Source organism: Poecile atricapillus, chromosome Z (assembly GCF_030490865.1).
Source record: "Poecile atricapillus isolate bPoeAtr1 chromosome Z, bPoeAtr1.hap1, whole genome shotgun sequence".
NCBI lineage: Eukaryota > Metazoa > Chordata > Aves > Passeriformes > Paridae > Poecile > Poecile atricapillus.
In genome coordinates, this window is record NC_081289.1 from 77,593,844 (window position 1) to 77,612,871 (window position 19,028).

The 19,028-nt window shown below is 34.7% G+C and overlaps 1 protein-coding gene across 1 annotated transcript in view; it reads left to right on the forward strand.

Moving 5' to 3' along the window:
• The window catches only part of SLCO4C1 (solute carrier organic anion transporter family member 4C1), a 28,023-nt gene extending 9,248 nt beyond the window's left edge, over nt 1-18,775 (forward strand). The window contains exons 3-13 of the mRNA XM_058826059.1: nt 45-239; nt 3,068-3,164; nt 4,063-4,184; nt 5,032-5,147; nt 5,438-5,582; nt 7,173-7,368; nt 10,581-10,734; nt 12,273-12,460; nt 14,455-14,519; nt 16,266-16,403; nt 17,962-18,775. Coding sequence (XP_058682042.1) covers nt 45-239; nt 3,068-3,164; nt 4,063-4,184; nt 5,032-5,147; nt 5,438-5,582; nt 7,173-7,368; nt 10,581-10,734; nt 12,273-12,460; nt 14,455-14,519; nt 16,266-16,403; nt 17,962-18,086 — 1,541 coding nt within the window. The 3' untranslated portion in view covers nt 18,087-18,775. The remainder of the gene's footprint in view (nt 1-44; nt 240-3,067; nt 3,165-4,062; nt 4,185-5,031; nt 5,148-5,437; nt 5,583-7,172; nt 7,369-10,580; nt 10,735-12,272; nt 12,461-14,454; nt 14,520-16,265; nt 16,404-17,961) is intronic.
• Nucleotides 18,776-19,028: the final 253 nt, after the last annotated feature.

The following is a 19,028-nucleotide window of genomic DNA, read 5'->3' on the forward strand; positions in this document are numbered from 1 at the left end:
GTTGGGTAACAGAATTGTAAAGTCTTCCTGTCTCTGTTTTTCAGACACGTGTCTAACTGCAGAAAGCAGCTTTGCTAATTCCACTTGCCATGTCAGCACAAGCTCTTCACTTCACAAGTATCTGTATGTCTTTATCCTCGGACAGCTGCTGCTGGGTGTTGGAGGAACTCCTTTATATACTTTGGGGACAGCTTTTATTGATGATAGTGTCCCAAAACACATGTCTTCCCTTTACATAGGTAACTTTAAAGCTGTTTATAGCACAATGTCTGGATAGACCATAGACTGCAATGCATTCCAAGTGTTTTTATGAATTCCTGTTAAACAATCTTGTAATTATTGCTTATATGAGTAAAGTATTTCTACATCAGTTATTGTGCAATTTAGATATTAGTTTGCTCTAAGTACTGTCACTCTGAAAATTAAACCTTCTGATAGTTTTCATAGTTTTAGTTACTTTCCCATGAAAGACCTGTAAACATAAGCTGTTTATCACATTCCTTCTACGAAACATCTTTTGATGGATATTTTGCATGACAAGTGTGCTTGGGAAGGTGGTAACTTAATTATCCAATCCCTGGTTATTGTTGAGAATATATAAATACTGGCGTCAGAGAATAAAGTCACAGGTTTTTGTTCTGACACTGAGAGTGGTTGTGTGAATCATTTAGTGTCCTTTAGCGACAAAATACCAAGTCTTTTCAATTTTTATTCTGTAGAGTATGGTAAAGCTACTTTGAGCACCCCTTCTGTCACTTTTTCATGTCAATAACTGAAAATTGTTAAATGGTTAATGTAGCTTGTCTGTTAACAGAATAAGTTGTAGCAAAAACTTACTTTTAGTCACAGATGTTGAAAAATACTGTGTATCAGTCAGGTCAGTAGCTAGATTAATAATTTTATTTATTTTATTACCTTTTAATAGCAGGCTGTCCACTCAGTGCATAAACTGGTGTGCCTCATGTGATCAATTCTCTAGACACATACAAATTTGGCACTTGGCTGTGCTGGAAGTACAGAGATTGCTTCACTGGAGCAGTTTAAAAGCTAAGGAGTACTAATACTTAACACTGGTTTTTAATCTTTTTCAGTCACCATTCTCTAAGTTATGTGCTATTTTATTGCCAAGTTTATTGCAGTTTAAGTGTGTTTTCTATGGGTATGAAGATATTTATTTCCTCCATCTTATATGTAAGCTGATTAAAAACATCTTACCTATACTTGTAACTTGCAGGAGGAATTCAAAGCATCTTAGATTCCAGGACTGTTATCAGATGAAATTAATATTTTAAGGGGCAAAATTGACATAATTATCTGTTTGCATGCAATTTTTGCACAGTTTTTCCAGGCAAGCCACTCCATTTGATATCAACAAATAGGATGGTGCATATGATAAATCTGAGATGACAAAGACAAGTTTTGTTTTTGATGTTTCTTTTTTTGAGAGAGATAATATTACAATTTTTCCTCCTCCCCTGCCCCATCCCCTGAAACCAGTGAAATAAATACAGCAGATTTAGAGTTGTCTGCATGATTAGGGGAAGAAGTGACCTGAAAACTCAGGAGAATGGTCTCAGTGTTTATACTTCCAAAAAAAAAAAAGCAAATACAATAAACTAATGCATGAGTTGAATTCAAAAGAGCAGTGTATTCTACCTAATGTAACAAAACTGGAATGCAAATGAGTGGGTAGGTAAACGTTGATTCTTTTTCTTGCTTCATGCAATGTATTAAGTGTTGAAGTATGTTGTGTTGCTTTACCTTATACAATAAGACTTATGCAATGCAGGAAAAAACCAAAACCCTAAAAAACAACCCACAAAACAAAACCAAAATAAACACAGAATCTACCCCTTAAGCTGTCCATAAACAGCTGCTAGTACCTTTTACTGTAAGCCTGCAACGTTTTAGATGCTATTTTCTTTCTCTTCTACACTGGGTGCATTCTCATGAGGAGTAGGACATCTACAATGAAAGCCATGGAAGTTAAACTTAATTCCAAATGGTATTTAAATTGAGTGTGTGGGAAAAAATAGTTGCTTTCTAAACTCAGTCTGAAGTTCTGGAGGATGAATATGAATAAGTCAGAAAGTTCCTATGACCATGTCACTATTTCCGAAATGTGGGAAAACCTGGGATATATCTATTCAATATTTGACTGTCACATTTTGCATTGCTTTACCCTCTTGCACCCCTCTCACCCTCCTGATTCTCCCGTCATTTTCTCTTACTAGAGGGATATTAAGTACTTGTGATCCAAATGAGAAATCCAGATGATTCCACCTGGATCAGGAGTACATCTTTACTAATTAAAGGTGCATCTAGTTGCTATTAATTGTAAGCCTTAATTTGCAGAGACAGTATTCCTGCTATCAGTGAGTGCTAAACTGCAACAAAAATCTGTCTGGTAGGCCAGTAACACTATTGTGTCATCAAAAAAGTCTTGTACTCTTTTATAGGGTATGATTATACTAGCAGCTTTTCAGGTTGGTGTTTTCTTCTTTGTGGGGAGGCGTCAAGGGGCTTGTTTGTTTTCTTGTGTTTTGTTTGGTTTTTTCTCTTTAAAACTGTCATGAGCTCTTAAGAGCCTTGGCTTTGTATTTTAAGGCAGATATTACTTCAGTCAGACACTCTAAGGTAACTCTGTATTCTGGTTTTAGAAGATCTAGAAAATAACTGAAGATTCAAAAATATAAATAAGCAAGTTCTTAAAGATTGTGGTTAATTTACTTAATAACCAATGTTCATAGTTTCACTAATTTTTTTTTCACCAGTTATCTTTAAATGTAGGCACAAAATGGGAAGGAAAGCAATCTAATAATGCTTAAAGGTGCAGTCAGTGAAATGCCTTTTGCTGAAACTCTGATTTGAAGCTTCTGAGAGCTGCGGATTTGAGGCATAATTACAGATTTTGTCTTCTATATACTATAACTGAAGTAGCGACAGTGGAAGAACAAGTTGACTTACAGAAACCTTTTGGTTTGAAGTTGATTTAAGTATTTTATTACAATAAACCTTAAAAAAAATTAAAGAAGTTATGGTGAATGTGATATATTTTCTCTTCTAGGAATTGGCTATTCTATGTCTCTGCTGGGTCCTGCTATTGGCTATGTCTTAGGAGGGCAACTGCTTAAGGTTTATATTGATATCCAGATCCCAGAAAGGCAAGATACAACTTTAGTTTATTGCTTCTTATTTTCTTTTTCTAATAACTTTTAGTAAAATGTTCAGCTTTTCTCCCTGTGAGAAGAAAATTTTTCAAAAATTACTGTATTTTCAAGAGTTTCATTAACTTGGAAACGAGTTGCACTTAAAAAAGCTTCAAGCCAGTTACTTCCCAGAGTGACTCCATTGTGTATGAAAGTTTCTCTGTCATGCAAATAGTTAGTTCTAGCATTTAAATATTAGCTATTTTATACCTCAGTAGCAAAACATGCTTTTTCTTTTGCTTAGTTGTTTATTCAGGGTTAAGGTGTACCTACTGATTTCTTGTGGAACTGTTTTCTTGAGTTGGAATATGAGATTTGAAATATTGCTCCTTAACTCCTGGGGAAAACTTGCTAAAAAATCAGTCGGTTGAAATATAGTCCATTTTTAAATGAAGTGTTATAAATTATATTAATGTCTAAACCAGGAATTTCATTTACACTTTTATTTCCTCTGTTTTAGAGCCTTCCGATCCATGCAGTGGCATTCCGAAATTCTGACTTGGTTTTGATATAACTCATTCACTATGAGGAATCTTTCTGAATCCAGCATTTTCAGTATCTTCATAATGCCTCAGAATCTTGAAAACAGGGCCAAAGAATAGTCTTTAAATTGCAATGACATTAACTAATGAATTGAAGGTTCCGTTTGGTAGAATTCAATATTTTTACAATTGTCTAGTGAAGTTGGTTTACATAAGCAAACAATAAACTTAATACATGTGAAACTAAGAAAATAGAAATATTAAAAGGTTTTCTGTTAAATAAGTATTAAAAGAAAATATTCCTGAATATTCCCTCACTGAAATCTGAAATTCAGAAAGGTAAAGCTGCTTTTTCTGAATTACTTTTCCAGTACAAAGGTGGATCAAGATGACCCACGTTGGCTTGGAGCATGGTGGATAGGATTTCTTGCATGCTTTTTTGCAATTTGGCTTCTTATAATACCTTTTTCATGCTTTCCAAGGCGTCTACCAGGTAAAGGTTTAGCAATATGTGGCTACTTTGGAAGAGACATGTGTGCATATTTGCGGGCTATAGACTACTAAATGTTTCCTCTTTGATTCTGTTTCTCAGTCAACTGTCTTTGACTAAAATCTGAGGACAAGGATTTTATTTATTTATAAATTATATAAGTTTTATTTATTTTTGTTTTCTCCTCCAATATGCAGTCTTTAAGACAAGGTGAATCAGCTAGAGTGAGGATCTTGTATATGGTGGTCTTGTCTATGGCCAGGGGCTTGGGAGTAGATGATCTTCAAGGTCCCCTTTCAACTCAAACCATTCTATGATTCTCTATAATGATTTACAGCAGGACTGGAAACACATACCTAAGCATAGAGACCAGTGGTGAAAGTTTGAAAGATGCTTGTAGTTAGGCACCCAGGACTGTATTTAAAGCTTCTGTGTTACCTATGACGAATAATACAGAAATTCCATGAGCATCCAATGGGACATACTATACTAGTATTGAAGGAGAAATGATGGAGGAAAAGCAAAAATTAAGTAGGAAACTGGAGAATGTGATCATGATTATTAAAAAAAAAAGTCTTCAGCATACTCTGAAGTTTTTAGGGTATTCCTGATAATATCTTACTGCTGCCAAGACCTTCCAATGGAAGTGTGATGCTTTCAACAAAAATCTTCTTTCAAAAATACATTATTGATCTCTTTAAAAATCTGTACAAATAAAAGAGGAAAGAAGACCTATAATATCTGAAATATTTTCCAACTAAAGTAAACACAATTTTTTGTAGTTTTTTGACATTGTCTAAGAGTGCAAGTATTCAATGTTTTCATTGTTGGTAAATATGACCATTTGTAGGAACTGCAAAAATTCAGGCTGAAAAAATCTCTGAAACTCATGATGATGGAAGTCAGGTACTGGTTCAGACCAGCAATATTGGAAAAAGTTTTAAAGACTTTCCTATGGCTCTCATGGTAAGAAGCATCTCAAATTTGCTGAAACTGAATATATTCTGAGAAATTAAATTCTTTCTCACATGGTAGATGTCTTTAGAAATGACTTAGAATTGTGCTTTGATAGGGAAGACTTCAGTGTTACTGATAATTTAATGCACATTTATTTTGTTGATGCTTGAGATTTGTTAGAAAAGCATATTACTGAAGTTCCATTTCAGAGTCTCTACTTTTAAAATATAATTACTTCTACTTTAGTTGGTATGAAAATCAAATAATTTTCAGAGTGTTATGATAATTTCTCCCCATAGATACTGTTGAGGAATCCAGTGCTTATGAGTCTAATAATAGCCAGTTCCTCAGAAGCTTTAGTTGCTACTGGATTTGCCACATTTCTACCAAAGTTTATAGAAAATCAGTTTGGAAAGTCTTCAAGTTTTTCAGCAACTCTTGGAGGTAATACGGCTTTTTATTTTTAAATATTATATACATTGTGTTGAACACTTCCTTAATATTACAGGTGGAAGATTATATGGGTATCTTTTTTTTTGACATATTTGTGAATGTCCTCAGATGGAATATAGTAATCAGAACAGTATTTTTGTTATTCTTGCCTGCCCTTAAGTACTCTAGTACTTAATTCCTCAAGGGAATAGCTCTACTTGTTTGTAGACTGAAGACTTGATACTGATATATTTGATACTTGATATTCATATTCAAAGTAGACGGAGGATTTTGTATGTTGATGACACTGTAGTTTATTCCTTTCTTATTCTTGGTGAAAGATGTTTAATTTTCCTTATTTAAAATCAGCTGAAGGAGCATTAGTGTCTTAGTCTGTACTAAACAATCAAAATGCAGGGCAGCTAGAAAAAAAGCAATGCTTATTACAAATAAGAAGTTGACTTTGACTTTCTCTTCTTTAATTCCACACTGACATTACAATGAGTTTGAAGTAAAATGACTAGTCAGAATATGTAAGAAGTCTATTATGTAACTGGTTCTATAGCTGGCTTACTGTCACCTATTTATTATCTGACATGCAGAAGTAATAGAACAGGAGAGAGCTGAGTATTAGAGAAAAACTGAGTATTAGAGAAACAGGAAACATCTGATGGGAAGAGCTTTCTCTGTAGATTCACATGATTAACTTATTGAAGAATAGCAACCAGATCAAGGCAGAAATGTCTATAATGCCAGATGCTTGCAATATGTAGATTTAATATTTCTATAATGTCTCTTGCTAAGATGTAGAGTACTGCAATATAACTATGGTAGCTGATCTGCTCTTTCTCCAACAGAAATGTGTTTGGGAAAGACTTCCCGAATTGCTTCTCTGGGCAATACTATATAGTATTGTTGCATCAAAACAAAGCATCTGCAAGTTTTGCATAAAAACACATTGGAATATATGCTTAGTTGTTAACCAAAAACTAGGAGTGAAGTGGAAAACTGAGTGTTGTAATGTTTTTATATAGATTAGCCATATAAAAATGCTCAGTTATTTATCTGGAGTGCAAAGAGGATAAGTCATTGTGGGATATGACAGCAAAACTGCCCCACTGACCTAGACTTCTTTAAATCTTTCAGTTGATGTCTTCTTGCGTCTTGTACTGTCTCTTGTATAATAGTGTTTATGTTCTCTTATTAAAAAGTTCGTAACAGATGTATAAGAAAGAGCATGGACATGTCAAAAAAACACTGAAAGAATGAAAGAGAATTTTCTATTTTCATGCAGACAATTTTTGGTGTTCGGAGATTCCTGCCCCATAGTGCTCCTAAGTCATCTAGTTTGGCTATGTTGGATTTTGGACAACTATAAATTACACTTTCCAGTTAAAACTCTGGAAAGGCTGAAGGTGATGTAACAGTAGAATAAATTACTCATGCAGCTAGATTCTGGTAGTATGGTTTGGAAACAATGTCACGTGGACTGCATTTTGCAAGTAACTGGATTTTTTTCTTAGCATAAAATTGCACTCTTAATTGCTTCACAATTATGCCTTGCATTTTTATGTAACTGCTCCTTGTCTTGTTTTCCTCTAGGACTTGTACTAATTCCAGCAGCAGCGCTAGGCCAAGTCATAAGTGGTGTCTTGGTTTCCAAGTGCAAAATGAATTGCAAAGGCATGATCAAGTTCATGATAAGCACCTGTTCAGTGGCCCTAATATTAAACACAGTATTTTTATTTGCTAAATGCGGAAATGAACCTTTTGCAGGTGTCTCTGAAACATATAATGGGTAAATATGTTTTAATATACTCTTGGGTTTAACACTAATATTTATTCAATTCCCATAGTTTCAAATAGTATACACCAGCAGTGTTTAAAAGTGGAAGGAAGGCAACTAGGTATTCCAAAAGTCTGCTCTCAAGTGGTCATTTACTCCATCATGAATTAACACAGCAAGAGACAACACCAGCTGTTTGAGGCACTGCCAAAGAGACGGTGCTGTGCAAAATAACTCTAGTAGGCTGATACCTAGGGACTGCTACATGCCATCTGAAATAAATCATAGGCATGAATTTTGTGCTGTTTAAGCTGGTAAATAACTTACCAATACCTTTTTATTGTTTTCCCCAATCCACCATTTTATGGAAAGTCTAGGTATCACGATCTTGTATGAAATACAATCTGATAGCTTTCCAATGCATGAAAAGGCACTTGAAGCTAAATAAGATGGAGGAGTAGTGCAGTTTACTGACACAATAGCATGATATGTACTATGAAAACACAGAAGATGGGTTGGGGAGAAAATTAGTTTTGTTGCCTCTAATGCCCAAGCAAGTTGGCAGAAAGTAGAAATTTACTGCTATGATATTCTAATATTCATTTGTATTTCCTTTTCCAGAAGGTACGCAAAGTGAATCAGCAATGTTCCATATACACTGGTGACTGAAAGAAAGTAAAAAACCTTAAAGCCCAAGTTACCACTCATTCTGATTTTATCTTTATAACTTGCTGTATAAATTGTCAGTATATTTAAAGGCTAGTGTTGAAATGCAATGACTAAAATATGGCTTTGCTTCAGTGTCTGAAAAAATTCTAATAGACAGAGGATTTGAACAACTCAGAACTGTTAATCAGAATTTGGATTTTGGCTGTAGGAAGTTTATAGTTACATATTGAGCAAATGAATCTGTATCCATCAATAAAATGCTGAAGGTATAGTATAGAAAATGGTATATGAAATTATCCGTATTTTTATATCAGGTCCTGTGATAACAAGCAGCTGACAAAAATTACAGCTGAACTGATTTTCATCCTAAATTAAATACAACTAACTTGCATTTTACAATTTTGTGTAACTTCATCAGTTATTTAGCTTAACACTTGCTGAAGACTACTTACCCCCAGCAATTTGAAGTTAACCAGTCCTGAAATGTATCTCCTCCCTTGGTATCCATTATAAAAAATGGCTCAGTTCTACCTTATTCAGTGTTACATGTTGGATTATACTTTTGACAAAGTATTCACACTGGACGTGTGAATTAGAATAGTTAGTGGCACTAATACAGTGACAGTTCTTCAACTTTTTCATGAAGAAAAACAATATATTGTAGTAGCTTTAAAAAATAATAAATTTATATACTTGTGGAAGAACACCCAAGTGTTTGCCTTCTGCTTATGATACTGAACAAATGCCTCTGAAAGAATAAATTATGAGACTGCTCTGAGAGTTGACTAGGAATTTGATGTAGATTTTTGTGGAGAATTTAGAGAAATCTTTCATGGCAAGCATTGTCTTCCTATTGAAAAATGTCCTGAAAAGGTGAGGGAAGCTTTTGCAGGTTGAGTCTCAGAATTATATGAGTACAGGATCACTTGTTAGTGTTAATGAAAACAGCATCTTACTTTTAGTAACACTGTTTATTACTGAATTAGGCTATCAGCAGAACTAACATGGTTTATTTTGTCTAACAGGCACTTCAAAGAATGGGTTTTGCCAAATTATATTGCCCAGTGCTTCCTTAAAAACTTGAAGTAACAGAAATGGAATGACTGTTTCTGTACTTTGTTCATTTCCACGTATCTCTGGGTCTCTTGCTTAAAAACTCCTAGAGAGATTTTTAAGGAGCAATTGATGGCCTCATCTGCTAGATGTTTTAGAAAAGCCAGGGGTATTTTTTTTTTTAATATTTTTCTCTGACTGTGCCTAACTACATGTTCAGTCCCTCTTTGGAGGTCAGGGGAAAGACACACTGGACATGTAAGCAGGACAAATGCCACCAAATTGATTAAATAGTTCCAGGTTTTGCATGCTTCATAGGCTAGGAAGGCACTGAATGTACAAATCTGTGATTAGTGGATTTGCTTATGGTAAACTGTAGTTCATTCTTCATACATAGAAGAATTGAAGTGAGTTTGCTTAGGCTTAAAACACAAATTAATTTAGTGAGATTCTGCTGTACTACAACAAAATGGATTTTATATGCAGTTACGATGTCCCTAATGTTCCATTTGAAGTTTGAATGTATGTAAGTTAATTCCTAGTTAAGCTATTTCTCCTGTTAGTATTTTTTTGCCATCTCAAATTCTCACAAGGACACATGCCTTTTACATAATTAATCTGGAACTTCCATTTTACAGTACAGTATTTAAACTCTACTGACAGTGCTATTAATCTGGTTTTAGCTGACTCAGCTTTTAACCTGTGAAAATTCTTTACTTACTAATGAGCTACTATTAGAAAATCAAACAGTGTTTTTGTTCTCTCTGGCTATGCCTTTTGTGTGAGGACAGTCCTCACACAAGCCAAAGTGATTTTTTAATAATACAGTGGGACTACTTCATACAAAACCATATGATGACCTGTATTGGAAGTAAATGCCTCAATTGAAAATAAAAATAGTATGCAAGAGTTCAAGTAAACTCTGTTTAGTTATTAGGTATTCCCTAAACAGCCAGAGGAAATCTTTAAGATGATTCAGGATGTGTCATTGCATCCTGCATTGAACATGTGCAGTTGTCTTAGTGCTCATACAATTTAATACTGCATGGCAGTGTTAAAAATAATAAAAATTAGGTTGCTTTGCAACTGGACTCAAAACAATAAAGGGGAAAAATCTTGGAGTATGATCAATAGAATAAACAACTCCATGTACAGGTTTTAATCCTGTATTTTTTCTTGAAATTATAAATTCAAGAAATTGAAATACCTAAGTGGGAGGGAGAGGATAATATAAGAATTGGGCTGAGATGCAGAATTTTGTCATCTCTTTTGTGAGTGGAAATTGGAGGTATAATCTTTGGAGGGAATAATAGCAATAAAAATAATTAGGTGTATAATAAATGGAAAATCTAGAGCTCTAACTACTATACTTATTTTTAAACAACTGTGAGTGCATAAATAACATTAATAGAGTATTTTAATAATTATTATGCTATAAATATTTTACATATCTTCTGTTTTTCAATTGCTTTTTTAAATGCCTATTAACTTCTGCTTTTCAGAGCAGGCACTCCATATAACTTAACGGCACCATGCAATGCTAACTGCAGGTGTTTGCGCTCCATGTACTACCCAGTTTGTGGCAGTGATGAAGTCCAGTACTTTTCTCCCTGTTTTGCAGGATGTGCCTCATATCTTTTTAACAACATGAAAAAGGTACTTTATGCAATGAAGATAGCTGATATGGTTTGTTCTGGTTTTCTGTAATTTTACACTATCATCAAAATATCCTTCCCTACAATACAAATGTAGATTGTATTTAGCAAAATCCAGTGACTGCAATACACAGTCCACTTGTGGTACCAGTGTGACTCCCACTGCTCGTCTCTTAACATGTTCCCTGTCACAGTGTTGGGCCTCCCCAGTTGTTGGGAAGGCATACATGGGTTGAAGCCAGGTCAAGCCCATTGCTTTCTGTAATGTTTCTGGTAGTTGTCTGATTTTTTTATACTCTTTGTTGGGGCGAGCCACATTCCCTGCCCTTCACCCCCCGTGTTCATGCTGGTCTGGCTAACTTAGGAAAATGTTTCCACTCTCTTAACTCAGAGGGAACCATTTACACCACTCTTGATTCACTGAAGTGCATAGCTGTTTCTTTTCTGTATAGCCTTCTTTGCAACAGTTCTGGTCATTCACAGCCTGCATTGTTCTGTGAGCTTTCTGGGCGCATCACTCTTTCCCATCTCTGTGTCCTCTTTCGTTGTAAGGGTTTACTGGTTAGCCACAGTGTTTCTCCCTTGTGTGATGCCATTCTACAAATGTAGAATGCACGAATAGAAGTACAAATGTACTTCTACCAGACTTTCTAATGCTGAAAATAAGTTAAATCCAAATGTACTTTAAATAGAACTGACAATCAGAAAAGTCAGCAATTGTCTTGACATTACCTGAAGTTTTTATCTAGACCTTTCAACAAAATGCAGTGTTTATTGTATATATGACAACCTGCTTCCATGAATTTTGCAAACTTGAATGTTAGTGGCTCCTGGTGCAGGAATGGTAAGCCATGAAAGTGCCTATTCAGGCACTGTTATCCAGCCTTCCCAGAACTGAGAGGCTTTATGTGCTTGTCTCTGCTAGTACAACAAACTCTTGAGCAGGGATGTGGGAGCAGTATAGAGGCATCCAAAATGCAAGCTGGCCCAGGAAAGGACTTTATATTTTTTATACTGGAAAATGAGTGGAGGTATTATTCATAAGAAAGTGTAAGAGATTAACTATTTCTTGTCAAAATTTCACACTTCACTGACACATGATATTTTTCCTGTAAAATTTCCGTGGATTTAGATGAAGAGCATTCTATTTGTTCACCTGCTTATAGAAGTGGTCTTATATTGCTTCTATTCTTTCCTGCCTAAGGCTTAAGTGTAGAGCTTACCTCTTTGCATATGGTTTGCCTCTAACTTCTGAATTTTTTTATGCTTGTAGCTAAAAGCTTGCTCCATACAAAAAGGAGACTATCACTGTCTTTTTAGGTCCAAAAGCTCAGGCGAAGTGAATCAGTCAAGTTCTGATGAACCAGTTTTAAAAATTAGTGTTAGTGTCATGTGCTCATCAGGAAATTGACTGTTTCCCATATGGTAAAGTCAGTGTTTATTCTTGTCTTGTGTGATGCAAATGCAATGCAAATGTACCAAACCAGTGTCATTTTCTGCAGTCTTGGAGCTAAATTTTGTTTTATAAATTATTTGTAGACATACTACAACTGTTCCTGTGTTGGGAAAACAAAAAGAGAAAATGGTTCAGAAGAATTTCTCTATGAAGCTGTCCCTGGGAAATGTCCAACACAATGCAAATTTTTACCTTTGTTCCTGACCTTCTTCTTCTTTGCCATTGTTTTTACATTTATGGCTACTACTCCAACAACTGTGGCCATTCTCAGGTATGTTTTTTGGTCGGAAAGAAAAGTAATATCAAAATAAAAAATAAAAATAAAGAAAAGTTTTTTGGTCTTTTGAAAAGTAGTATCAATGAAATATTTTTATTTGTTTTGCTTTGCAATGTGCTATTTAAACAAGGCTGTGTAGTAAACAAGCAGTTCTTTAAACAGAGCACAGTCATACACCTGTGTTACACTTAATAGGTAAGCTTTAAATCTGTTAAAAACAAATCGTTCTAGCATGTAGCAGAATCCATTTTATGGGTGCACTCTTGACTGTTTTAGTTAAAGCAAAAAGGAATAAATGTGCCGTGTGCTTTGATGAAGAAAATATTTGACTAGCTTGTCTATTGATAGTATCAGCATTTCAAATTTTATCAGGAAAAGGACAAAATAACAATTAGTCTTGTATTCTGTACTTTAGATTCCTGTCTCGGTTCAGAGTTCCAGCTCGAAAAATTGTAGTCTGTCAAGAAGTGTAGACTACTTCTCATGTTGTATGTACGATGGTTATTAATATAAATTGTGGTGGTTTTGCTGTCTTTCAAATTGCTGAAATTTATATGAAAGCTAGATTTTTTTTGTTGTTACTTTTAAAATGTGTTTCTCCTTCTAAATCTAGAGCTGTTTTGCTTTATGTTGAAGTTTGACTTGTACTTCTAATACTTCTAGTGAGAGGATAACCATGATGCATAAGCATGTTGCTTTGTGAGGATATGGCTAGATGCCCTTTGGCAGGGGGCTGAGGAAATCAGTAACATCCTGCAACAGTGCTTTGTAGTAGCCTCCTGTTCAGATTTAGTGTAAATCTGGAATTAACAGCTTGTCATATTAGTGTTGGGGCAGAATAGCATGAAGTTCTACATTAGCTTCAAAATTGAGCTGACATAGTTTTATTTCAATAATTCTAAGCAGTAGCATTTGGATATTTGAATCTTTATATAATTCAGCTGAGACAGTGGAACAGTTTTTATGGAAAAAAGGACTGTAAGTAGTTTAATATTTCAAAAACTAATTTAAATAGCTAAATGTCAGTAATTCTTACAGTATATTCTGATCTCTTTTCAGTGAGATTATTTTGTGCAATTTCAAACATAAACTCATATATTAATGACAGGGTTCTAGTATTAGAAATAATCACCTGCATTATAAGAAACTTATTCTCCTCTTAATTGCCTTTATGGGTAATAAAAACCTAATACTGACTGCTGATAAGGGCTTATCTTGGATGTTTTTATGTGGCTAATTTTCACACATGCTCCAGAATGTGGGAATAACTTCTGAATGTGTAAATATGGTGTTTTTCAACTCAGGGGGTTCAATAAAAGACATTATACAATTTATTAAAGAAAATTGTTCTGAAACTAAATTGTGTAAATTAAACAAGTTTGTTATATTTAACCTTTATGGTAGCGCCTCTAAGATGCTATCATGAGAATATGTATGTTCCTGGAAAAATATATTTAAAAAAAATAAGTAAAGGGTAAGGACATACATTCTACTACTTGTTAAATCATTATATTGGTTGTATAGCATAGGCCAGCACAGTTTATTTATAAGGTCAAGTGAATATATGCAGAGGTTATGGAAATATATCATGTTGTGCTGTGCTGTAGTCTAGTCTCAATTCATGTATTGCTTCTTTAGGTATAGTAGCTCAGTATTGCATCCTAGCACAGTTTTAATTTCCTTGGTTGTTCTGTGGAAAAGATGTTCAACGGTATATCATGGTGAGGATAGCAAGCTTCCTTTTTATTTATACTATTTTGTTAAACTAGTTAAATCTAAAATTTCTTGATGGACTACTGGTGGTTTTCCTATCTTTTGTCTAAACACTACTTGAAATAGTTTGGTTACTTGTTTTGCACATTGGATTTCTAAGCCCCTCAGCAATTACCAGGTTGACAGTATATAGAGAAAAAAACATATTCACTGAGGGACATAGCAGAGAACTGGGACTTGTTTACTCCGTCTTAAACTGCAAATTTTGTTTACAGGTGTGTGCCAGATAAACAGCGCTCATTTGCTCTTGGAGTACAGTCAGTGTTTCTGCGACTACTGGGTATGACTTTCATGTTGAAACATTTGCCTCTGAATAATCTACTTATTTGACAAATTTTCCTAGAATTTTAAATAATGGATTAAAAGCTTTCAGAGGAGCTCGAAGCAGCCTGTCATTGGCTTATAGGATACCCTTGTTGTAAGGTACCATTGGATTCAAATTCCTTGTTTGTAGGGCATTCATGTTCTCTCTAGCCTTTTTCATTCTTATAACCACAAACCAAATACAGGTAACTGTCATTCTTTCAGTAAAGGGCATCTGCTGCTACTTTCCCCAGAAGGCGGCCCATTCTGAAAGCTGAGATAAGAAAAACTGATGTAATAGAAAACAATTTAATGTAAGATCTGAAATACAGAAGTTTAAAGGAAAGTGAATATGTGAAGCCTTTTCTCTTCTTCCTTCCTTCAAAATGTCTGACTAATTTTAGCATTTATTGAAATTGTAGATAATTGTAGATAAATAATTACAGAGTATAATGTGGGAAATATAATACTTAAATTGTAAGTCTAAGCATCTTCAGCATTTCAGTAAGACAGATGAATTTCCTTAAGTAAAACTAAGTTATGCATAGGTATTTTCTGGTCCACACACATTTGAATTTTCTCAGGAATAATTAAAATTCTTGTTTTAGCAGTAGACAGTTTTAAAATGGTATATTTAATGTAAGACTGGGACACAGTTGCTGACTGGACTTTTATGCCAATACTTAGTACTACCCCCATTCCCTCTTCTTTGAGATCACATATCTAACAATGTGAGTTCTGCTTTGCTCTGTTCAAACTGATTAATCTAAGTCATTCTACTGATAAAATATAATAAAAGCAAAAAATCGTTAAAGGTGGAAAATAGCTGGAAGTCTGTGCCCAGTGTTGTATGAGGGTCTCTGTTTCACTTCACTCAGAGTTCAGATGTTTATTCTAGACCTCTAACTCCTGACTTCACTGTGGAGTGATAGAACTATTTGCACTGCCTGTACTATGACTGAAGAAGGCAGCAATTAACAGGATTACTTACCAGCAACATATTTTTGCTGTAAGCTTTAGGAATCATGAAGAGTTTTAGGCTGAAGACCTAGAGGGACATAGCTACTTGGTTAGCTCTAGGAGAGTTTAGGTCTCGGGTAGGTTGGTAGACATGCAGTGATGTACCTGGTATGTTTATTCTAAAATTGGCTATACCTGAATGCAACACACTAGTGCCTTATAACATACAAAAATCACAGAGAGTTAATAAAGTATATGCAAGAATAATTTTAAACACTGCTTTTCTTGGTGAATTTTTTTCTGGAAGCTTTACAGAGGAATCTGAGGAATGGGGAGGAATGTGTAACTGACCATTTAACATGATGATATTTTAGTTCTCTTAATTTGGAACAGATTGGTGTGTATGATCATTCTTTCCTTTCAGTTAAATTCCTGATTCCTTGATTAGTTGTTTTCACTGCTGATTTTGATTACTTTTTTCCCAGTGAAGACTGAGGAAGCTCAAGTCTTTGAATAAACTTATTGCTTAACAAAGTGAGAACTGATAACTAATTAACTCTATGCATCATATGTATTAACTGAGAGCAATGTTAGGTGCAGACTTATGGTGTAATATGAGACCTATGACTTTGATTAAAATGTTATTTTTAGTGTTTGGTTCTCCCATTTTATCTTCCCCACTAGCTTCACATTTCACTGTATGCATGAAAACCAAGTATGCCAAGTAGCTCAAACATTTTAACGTGTTACTGTGTTTTTTTAGGTACTATTCCTGGACCAATTTTGTTTGGTGTAGCTATAGACAACAGTTGTACTCTCTGGGATATTAATGAATGTGAAACTAAAGGAGCTTGCTGGATATATGACAATGAAAGAATGGCTTTTTCGCTGATGGGCATAAGTAAGTCTTTTATATTATACTAGGTAATACATATACTAACCTTGACTGCTAGATGGGAATTATTTTGAAATAAAACTTTGCACTTTTCATTTTTAGCCACAGTGTTTTTTAACTTTTTTCATAAATGATCAGCAAAATATTATGGAAGGAGAAACACCACAGTAAGTAAATCTGAAAGGCTACATTAAAAACTCTTTTAATATTAACACAAAATAACTTTGGTCTTTGATCTTGCTTCATTGTCACTTTGTTTACTAGATTTTAAAGGACTGCCTCAGACTTCAGTCTGTCCTCAGGGCAATAAGCATGATTAGGGGTGTGAAGATGATTAGAGGGATGGAATATCTCTCCTATAAAGAAAAGGCTGAGAGAATTTGGCTTGTTCAGCCTGGGAAAGTGAAGTCTCTAAGCTGATCTTATTGAGGCCTTTCAAGTACCTGAGGGGGAGCCTACAAGAAAGATGGATAGAGAAGGACTCTATAAGACATCATAGTGATGGAACAAGGGGTAATGGAATAAAACTCGGAGCATAGGTTTTGGTTAGGTATTAGGAAGAAACTGTTTACTGAGGGGTGGCCAGGCACTGAAACAGGTAAGTTATGGATGCCCCATGCCTGGAAGTGTTCAAGGTATGGGGCCCTGAGCCATATCTGATAATAGGAATAATATCATATCATAATCTGATCTAGTGGAAGGTGCCCCTGTCCCCAGCACAGAGTTGGAAGTAGACAGTCTTTAGGTTCCCTTACAACTCAAACCATTCTGTGATTATCTGGGTTGGTGTGTTGGCAGTTAAGATCTGGGGACCTTTCTCCCTCTTTTTATATTTCAGTTCTTTTCCTTAGCTTATATAAAGTTCTTGAAAATACCTCTGAACACTAGTCAGAAAAATTCCTGACTTGTTTAACAATCTGTTCCTTTCAAAGGTGAGGTATATATGCCAGTGGGAGAGAGGGTAGGCTGAGCTTGCATCTGAGATAAGTGCTTCTGTCCTGTCTTCTATCAGTTGTGATATTTACAGTGTATAAATTGATGTCTAATCCTCAAACTGAAAAAGCAGTAGTCACAACTTGAGGTTAAGGATCTCATGGCATATTTGTGGTCAAATACAATCCCTCCTGTTTCTCCCTTCTCCTTGGCCTTCCAAGTTGCGCAAACACCTTTTAAGACAGCTGACGAGACAATACTTAACAGGCATTCTATATAGGAAGTTTTAGTTCCTGGAAAAGAGAATACTGATAATAATGAATGACAGTACTGAAACAAGAAGTAAGAAAGACTTGCACTTAAGGCTAGAATGGGGTGAAGAAATACAGAACTGGAGCAAAGGTAATAGCTGCTGCAAGCAAAAATTGGCAGGCAGGTGAAGAGTCTGAATTCAGCTGGATAACTGTATCTGCCCTTTGCCATTCAAGTAAAATTCATTCAAATGGAGGCTATGAATTTCAGTCTTACAGGGGGTATGTAGCTCACCATATGAAGCTTTATAAATGACTGAAACACTGTGTCTGCTACTGAAACTGAGTGCGATAAAGACTCTCTTGTTCTTTGCATTCAGGTGCTGCTTGCAAAATCATCACTATCATCTTTGTGGTTATGGCAGTGTATTTCTACAAGCCTCCACCATTAACTAAAGCCCTGCCACGAAAGACTTCAGAAAAGAATTCTGTTATACGCACATAAAGTATTAGCAAATCAGGGACTTCTGAAAGAAAACTAAAAATAAGCATTATTATATTTGTACCAAAGTTCTTGTACACTGTTGCCTAAATATAAAAGATCATATTCAACATTTGAACAACTTGAAATATTTTGAATTTGTACTATTCTCTAATTTGCTAAACATTGTTTTGTATTTAATTGTGGCTATCCAAAGAAGTTACACTGAAATTTGCAGTTTAATTTTAAGTCTAGTATGTAACTTAATTGAAAGAAGATGGAATACTCTGATCATAAAAATAAATTGGAAAAATAAAACTGAAGTGAGCTGACTGAGCCCCATTTATCCATAAATGTTACTGTAGTGGGAGAAAACAAGTAACTTGGTATATATATTGAAGGGAACTGTCTATGTTTAAAGAGGACTTACTGTGCACATAATCTGGGCCTTTGTGGATTTGTCTGTAGGAATACTTGAGAATGTGTGAGTTTGGCTATGTTTTAGAAATATTTTTACATGTTATCTTAATGGCATAAGTTCACTTTTTAGTATTTGTAGGAAAATATAAATAGTTGTGATAGAATGTCTGTGTTGAAAAATCAAAATATTTGTTAATTTAAGTACTTGAATTTCAGTCTGGAATTTATACAGAAACTTGCTGTCCAGCTGCTTTATTTAAGCATTCTTAAAATGTTTCTATAAAATTTGAAAATAAAACCTATTTTCTTACTACATCTGTGTATGCTTTATTTCCAAGTGTGACTGAGTTTTTCTTGACTCCAAGAAACACAGTACTGAAGGCTAGCAAGAATGTGTATGGAAGCACCAAAACTACAATATGGCTTTATTTTCTTTTTCACTTGTGTTATATTTTTATTATATAATGAGTCATACTATTAAAACCATATTTGTATAGCACAATTCAAATTGTCACAAGTTAGCCACAGTTACCAGACATAGAACTA